Raw genomic sequence first — 7,735 nt, forward strand, 5'->3', positions numbered from 1 at the left:
TGAGATGAGAGTGGCAAATCCTCGATGATGGAGCCGATTTGCCATTCCATGTCTTGATCCAACTGAGTTATGAGTAAGTAAACCATTCGGATTTCTACGGTCATAAAGCAACTAAACTTTGTATGTAATAACCCGATAAATTACACTTTTCGGTGGCCACCTTCGGTTGAATTCATGTGAAGCCATATCAGTTTGTGAATTTATTTTGTATAATTTATTTGTATATGTAGCAGTTTTCTTAATTTAAGTAAAGACGGCAATCATTTTAGGAGAAAGGAAGGAAGAGAAAATAGAGCCCAAATATTAAAATTTGAGGGTAATTCCAGATGAGAGGAAAGACGGCGCCACAAATTATGAACAAATCAATACTGTAAATAATGGAAGCATAGTGAACCTTGTTCAAACAATTTATCACCACCTTCTGAAACAATGTTACAATCCCTTTGTTATATTTTCATACTCACATGTGCACATATGCACCTGCAAAAGCAGAGAGAGAGAGAGAGAGAGAGAGAGAGAGAGAGATCATAAGCTTGGAGTTTCACCAGCAGGTCCAGACCGGGCATGTAACAGCGGCTGGAGGGCTTTGACTACAATGCTCATGTTTGGCCGGAAGTCAGCTTCATATTGCACGCACAAGGCAGCAACAGCAGCCATCTGTAAATCAGGACAAACAAAGGGCTTACAATGTTACATGTAGGATTGATGTTTGATCTATTTTGCCGCTCTCTCTCTCTCTCTCTCTCTCTCAATATATATATATATATATATATAATATCTGTATGTGTGTGTGTGTTGTGTGTAAATTTTGCTTGAGCTAAGACTACACAATTGTTCTCAAATGAAAGTTTTACATTCATATCCAACCACCTGCATAACCTATGTTCTGAGTTCTACCTTACATCTCTTAGGCTACATGTCTAATATTTTTTGCTTGAAATGTAGTGGTAGTCTATCATTATTATTCGAATGCATAGAGAAAACAAATGCTACTTCTTCAAAAGTTAAAAGGGAGGGGACAAAGTACCTTTGCAACTGCCTTAGGAGGGTAATCTCCGTTAAGTCTTGTATCAACACACTGCTTAACCTTGTCTTCACTAAGTTTTGGTGTAGCCTGACAAATTTCAGAACCTTCTACAGTCAGCTTGGGTGCATGGAGAAAATAATTGGACACAAAACAGAGGAGCTAGATTTAAGAAAACCTTCCTGTCTCCACTCCACTAATTTTTATTCCAAAATAATTGAAAACAAATCAGAGGAGCAATATGTCACAAAAGAGTAGTGCAATCTAGTACCCATGTGACTAAACTCTGCTGTCCACGTGGCAAGGTATGATCAACAGGCTTTCGCCCTGTCAGAAGTTCAAGCAGGACAACGCCAAAGCTGTACACATCACTCTTGGAATTCAACTGTCCAGTCATGGCATACCTGCCAACCACAAGTACAGAATGACAAAATGCATGCAACCAAAGAAGCGCACTCTCATTGGGTAAAAAAAGACTAAAATATAAATGAAGTCTCGCATCAAGCTTTAATATAGAAATACTCAAGTAGTCTCATCTGATGCCCAATATAATTGCAAGAGAGGCAAGTAAAACACTTTGAACCTTTTGACATTGAATATACAAGGATTCATTTCTAGTCAGGAAAGATCTCACAAACCAAAAGGAGCACGAATTGAGTGATTTAGTGCAATGCAAATCATCATGGTGGTTTCATGAAATCTTTGGCAGCCAATTTCACGTGAAGTTAAAAAGATTAGCTTCCCTCATGACCATGAAATCTTTGGCACAAACGAAAGGAGAATGAAAACAAACATGATGCACCCATAAATTGCTTACTCAGGTGCATGATAACCGAAGGTTCCAAGAACACGAGTGGAGTGAAGACGTGCAGCCATATCAGGAGCTTGATTTGACAAATCAAAGTCTGCAATCTTAGCAACATCATCGTCAAAGATTAGTACATTGCTGGACTTGATGTCACGATGGATGATGTGAGGATTGGCCTTCTCATGCAAGTAATCAAGCCCTTTCGCAGCCCCCACAGCAATTTTTACGCGTTGTGCCCATGAAAGAACAGGACCAGGTTGTGCTCCTTTGACCCCCTTCCTCCCTGCCACCAAAAAAAAAAAAAAAAACAAAACAAAAGGATACACTAACACCACTCAGAAACTGGAAATATAGCAGGTCTCACTTATAGTCACTGCAAATTACAGAAATGACTTTAAATTGATAAATTACATAGAAATTTCCTTATTTCAGTATTTGATGTAACCTAATAAATGAATCAAGAAAATATGGCTATAAATGAAAAACATACAATAAGGGTTTTAACATCTTACAGTTGTAGTTTAATCTTACTTACCATGTAGAATATCATGAAGAGATCCATTAGATGCAAACTCATAGGCAAGAATACGGGAATTCCCATCAATACAGTAACCGAGCATTTGAACAAAATTTTCATGCATCAGCCTTGAGACCATAGAAACCTGTAAAGTATAACATTAATTAACAAAAAAAAGCTTCTCCCATTTTATCAATATGGCATACATGGTAGTTACAGTTGTCTATACCTGGGCTAAAAATTCCTCGTCAGGTTGTTTGCTGGCATCTAACTTTTTGATTGCTGCAGGCTGCCCACTTTTAAGAACCCCATGATATACTCTTCCATAAGAGCCCTCTCCAATTAATGCAGTAGTACCAAAGTTATCTGTAATTTCCTTTAGTTCATCCACTGGTATCTCAGGAACTTCAATGGGCTGAACTTTCACAGTTTGTGGACCCTTGGGAGCAGTGTCTGATGTATAATAACCTCCAACGTTTCCTGCAGGACAAAAATTCAATTCAGATAATTAAAAAGGAAAAACAAAAACGCAATGAGTCAGTTATGAATGCAGCGCACATTTTTGGGTGTGTCTCAGAAAATGGATTTAAGAACTATAAGAGATTACAAATTAAAATGCAAACCTCCAACCTGGCTGGCCATTGCATTTTAGAACCTACTGATTCAAATATTGAATGTATTGATCTAGCAATTCATTACAAAGCTACTTTAATAGTTATAGTCCTGATAGCACCAACTCTAGCTCAGCAGACAGATTACCTGCTGAAGGTTTGATCATGTATGGACCTCCACTTTCAGCAGCTTTATGGACATCGTCTTCTTGGCAACAACCGAAGCAGCTCATGATTCCTTCCCTCAATTGTACTCCTCTCTGATCCAGAAGTATCAGCTTAGACAAACAAAATCATCAAATCTAATTTTTACATGTTAAGCATGTAGAAGACAAAAACAATGGATTTGATCAGCTGAAGTGCTTCATAAGAAATTGAACAGCACATAAAAGAACAATGTCCCAAAAAAAAGTTCAACAATGCAATTAAAATGATGAATCTTACCATTAATCTGCTTAAAAAAGATGCAATGAAATTATCATAATGGTTCAACAGAAGTGCCATACTATAACCATGAGCATCCAAGCAACATGCTATTATACTTTCCATACTTGAACATGGTAAATTTATCTTCTCCAACGAACTAACAGGATCAGCTTTAAGAAAAAGGAAAATACATAGTAATCCAAAAACTATATTCATTCAGCTTCCTTCATTTCCTTTTTCAGTAAGTAATGCACTAAAAATAAATGTGCTAAAACCAGCTCACTTCCTTCATCTTTTAGGGTTGTGGCAATGACAAGACACCAAGGATATGAACACGTGCAGATAATAGAAAAACAAGAATATCTGCAGTCAAACTAAGTAGCTGGGAATGCAGGTTCTATTGAGCTAACCACATCCGAGATAGAAATGCCCATGGATTACAGTAGTAATTTCATAAACAACTTAAAGTTTCCAAACACACGGAATTTTTTTTTTGTTTAATTTCTTGGAAGTTTCGGGGCACAGCAGTTCTTAGAGACACAAAATGCACGAATATCCAGCGACATTCCTCAAGATTTATCAGTTCAATATAAACCATATCCACAAACGAAGTTATAACATCCAATCAATCCATTTCAGCTATCATACACACGGATGCTGCACATCAAAACCAATCACCATCAACAATCAGAACTAAATAAGCACGAACATAGATACCACGAAAACAGTGAAAAAACAAGTATAGATCAATTACACGATTCATGAAATAGAACCATTTCTTACTGAGATCCACTTATCTCCCAATTCAAATTCGAAACTACTCACGGAACGACACGCATGGGCTAACGAAAACAAAACGGAACGGAACTAAAATTTCTGAAGAGTTACAGAGAGCTATCCGTACCTGAAATCAGAGAAAGAGGCAGCAGCTCGGCAGGTGCGTACGAAGTGGGAGATCTCAGCTCCGAAGCCGGCAAGGGAGTGCGCAAGATAAGGGGAGATGAACGCGCAGTATAAAGCGCCCCGAAGGCCGGACCTTGTCTAGTAGGTGTTGCTGGTTCGGATTGGTGCGGGAGGCGAGCTAGACAGACTTGACCCGGCTGAGTCACTGTAATACCGAGTCGTATTTGGGTACGTGTCTTGGTTTGATTAGTTCAAGATCGGTGAGGGTATATTCAAAAGAGAAAATATAAATATCAGCTTACTGTTTATTGAAGCCGCCGCACACTCAATGCATTGAGTGAGAAAAAAAAAAAACCTATGTGGTGTGCTGCAGCTTCCGGCTGATGCGCAGCACAGCCCATATTCAAATCACCGATGAAAACTTCAATTATGTTTCAATAATTATTTCTTAGGCCCTGTTTGGATATCTAGATATTTTCATATTTCATCTCATTCAATCTTATCTCACTTTATTTTAATATCTAAATACTATAAATAGGGATGTAAATTTACACTAAAAAATTGAAAAATCGATTCGGACCGGATCCATTTTTTCGATTTTAAACAGGTCCGGTCTGAGACCGGCTCGTGTATTAGGGAAATCGGCCAGAACCGGACCGGTTCTGGTTTTGCACTTTTCCAGACAAGACCGGTTGGGAAAATGTATGTATAAATTTTATTATTTTATACAAAATTAATATTATACAAAATATTTTTATATATAAGTTTTATATATAATATATAATTTATAATTATATGTGAAAGTCGTATATATAATTTCATATTATAATTTATAAATTATAAGTTATAACATAAAATGTTAATCTTAAATATGAATATTTGTAATTTATTTGATCATATGTTATTAATATAATTATATATAAGATAATGTTATATAATTTATAAAATAAAAGTTTAATCTTAAAGATAAAAATTTAATTGATCATATACTTTCAACATAAAAATATATATTAAATTATATTATATATAGTCTAATATATAATATATTATATAGTTATAAACTTATATATTTTATACACTTATACTAATATATAAGTTTATAACCAATACTAATATATAACTATACTAATAGTTATAGTTATACTAATATAGTTAATAAGTTATACTAAATAACTATAAGTTTATAACTAATAATAATATATAACTATACTAATAAGTAATAGACTAATAGTTATACTTATACTAATATAGTTATACTAAATCACTATAAGTTTATAACTAATAGTCTAATACTAATATATAAATTATAATATAGGCTAATAGTATAATATTAATACTATTAATATTATATAGTTCAAACACTGGGCCGTTTCCTCTCCAATAAACCCTAAAGAGTAAACTCTCGTCTCTCCTCAGTCCTCACTCTTTTTGTCTCTCATCTCTTCCTCACTCAGACGCTCTGCCGCCTCACTCTCTCGCATCTGTCTCTTTGCAATCTGCCCCGCCTCTTGCCTCTCGCCTCTCGTCTCTCGTCTCTCATCTCTCTTCCTCAGCTTCACTCTCTTTTCCTCTGCCTCACTCTGTCTCCTCAGTCCTGACTCCTCACTCTCTCGCGGTCTCACCCAACTTTCTCACGGTCTCGCCTCACTCTCTGTTTCTGCAATCACTAATCAGCCTCTAGCCTCTAGTCTCTCATCTCTCGTTTCTCTTCCTCAGCCTCACTCTCTCTTCCTTTTGCCTCACTCTCCGTCGCACAGACCCTCGGCCTCACCTCACTCTCTCTGTCTTCGATTCCTCACGGTGAGTTTAGAGTTGTTTTTGTGTTTTTGTTTTTGTTTTTGCTTTTGTTTCCTATTTATAAGTTCAATGTATTTGTTTTATTAGGGTTTTTGAATATGAAGTTTGGGGATTTTTGTGATTGTGTTTGTGGTTGTGTTTGTGTTATTAGGGTTTTGTAATTGAGTTTGTGTTATTAGGGTTTTATGATTGGTTTATAACTTTCAAACTTTGCCTATAGTTTTCAGCTTCTCCAAGAACAAAAATATTAAAGGTTTGGTTTTGGGATGGACCGAATGGTGGCTAGTGTGAATCTGTGATCATCAATAAAACATGTAATAATTCATCATTATCTTGCTTCATTACAAAATACTGATTGGCAATGGGCCAATAGCAACTCAATCATTTAACTGATCAAGTGCTTACAGCTTACCCCATATATATATATATATATATATATATAGTTATAGTTGTTTTTATTAATTTTATTTTTGTTATTATAGATGGATCCTTCAAATGAAACATCCGATGATGTTCAACCTATAATGGAAAGGAGTCAAAGGACCATGGAATCAACAGCAACTAATGATCCGCTTTCTCCCAATACTAATGTCAGTAAACTATCTACTGGTCTTGTGAGTGGTAGGAAAAGATCTATAGATTGGGATTATTGTACAAAAATTAACACTGAGGATAAGTCAAAACCTAGGGCTGCATGTAACCTTTGTGGGATGACTTATGCTTGTGATGCTAATATAAATGGCACAAAACCAATGCTGGGGCACTTAGAAAAAATATATAAGAAGTCTCCACTTAGGAAAGTGGATAAAAACCAATCTGTATTGGGTTTCCAGTCTGGATCAAGTCTTAACACTAAAAGCAATAGGTACAAGCCCCCTACTAAATGAGGAACATCCGTGTAAGTGAGTTGGGTAAATGAGGAACATCCAAGTTAGGGCCTCCAACCATGGATGATTAGAATAAGAGTAGGTTGTTTGTAAAATTTTTAAAACTTTTTTACGATGCAACCTTGCATTTCTCGGGAACTAATTATGTCACTTGCAACAGTTTTGTATTTGAGCTAGCAACAATTCAATCTGCAATTAATTTGAAGTGTGTGGAAGGGCCTCATAATTTGAGGATAATGACATTTAGTATGAAGTCTAAATGTGAGAAATATTGAGAAAATCTTGAAAAAATGAATCTTTTGTTGTATGTTGGGTTGGTTCTCGATCCTCGATATAAAATGTGTTGTCTAACATTTATTTTTGAAGGAATATATGAGGATAATAGTTCAAAAGTTCTTATGTTGGTGGATCGGGTTCAAGATGCCTTGACTCGTTTATATGATGATGGTTATTGTGAAAATGATAGAAGTGATGTTGGGGCACAATATCAAACTATGAGCCAATCAAGCGAGGGAGGGGCTAGTAGTACAAGTTCAACTGCTGGGGTAGGTCAAGGTAATTTCAGATCATTTATCCGTGCACAAATTAAGAAGCGTTTGGAGTCGGAGAACTCTTTGGAGAGTAAATCTGAATTGGAGAGATATTTATGTGAAAATGTGAAGAAGATGATGTGAAATTCGACTTGTTGACTTGGTAGAAGGTCAACTCCATCAGATACCACGTGCTTTCAAGAGTTGCACGGAATGTTCTTGTAGTTCTGAT

The 7,735-nt window shown here is 36.0% G+C and overlaps 1 protein-coding gene across 2 annotated transcripts; it reads right to left on the reverse strand.

Moving 5' to 3' along the window:
- Positions 1 to 341: 341 nt before the first annotated feature.
- Positions 342 to 4,473, reverse strand: LOC109000476 (pto-interacting protein 1). 2 transcript variants are annotated; one of them, XM_018977348.2, is made up of 8 exons: positions 4,291 to 4,473; positions 3,109 to 3,238; positions 2,579 to 2,829; positions 2,368 to 2,494; positions 1,842 to 2,115; positions 1,296 to 1,428; positions 1,028 to 1,114; positions 342 to 657 (listed from the first exon to the last, which is right to left on the reverse strand). In XM_018977348.2, exons 2-8 carry the CDS (start codon positions 3,191 to 3,193, stop codon positions 526 to 528), a joined length of 1,089 nt encoding a protein of 362 aa, XP_018832893.1. In that variant the 5' UTR covers positions 3,194 to 3,238; positions 4,291 to 4,473; the 3' UTR covers positions 342 to 525. The 2 variants fall into 2 exon arrangements, with proteins under 2 accessions (XP_018832893.1, XP_018832892.1); XM_018977347.2 differs by having other exon boundaries at positions 3,109 to 3,220; positions 4,291 to 4,472.
- Between the last annotated feature and the right edge of the window lie 3,262 nt (positions 4,474 to 7,735).

This window comes from Juglans regia, chromosome 8 (genome assembly GCF_001411555.2).
Source record: "Juglans regia cultivar Chandler chromosome 8, Walnut 2.0, whole genome shotgun sequence".
NCBI lineage: Eukaryota > Viridiplantae > Streptophyta > Magnoliopsida > Fagales > Juglandaceae > Juglans > Juglans regia.

What these genes read in the sequence shown, in the direction of transcription:
- LOC109000476 (XM_018977348.2), bottom strand. Translation starts at nt 3,193, where the DNA reads ATGAGCTGCTTCGGTTGTTGCCAAGAAGACGATGTCCATAAAGCTGCT. An exon ending in TCTTCATGATATTCTACATG is followed by an intron (nt 2,116 to 2,367) that starts GTAAGTAAGATT and finishes TTTTGGTGGCAG; the next exon opens with GGAGGAAGGGGGTCAAAGGA. An exon ending in CTCCTAAGGCAGTTGCAAAG is followed by an intron (nt 658 to 1,027) that starts GTACTTTGTCCC and finishes CCTGATTTACAG; the next exon opens with ATGGCTGCTGTTGCTGCCTT.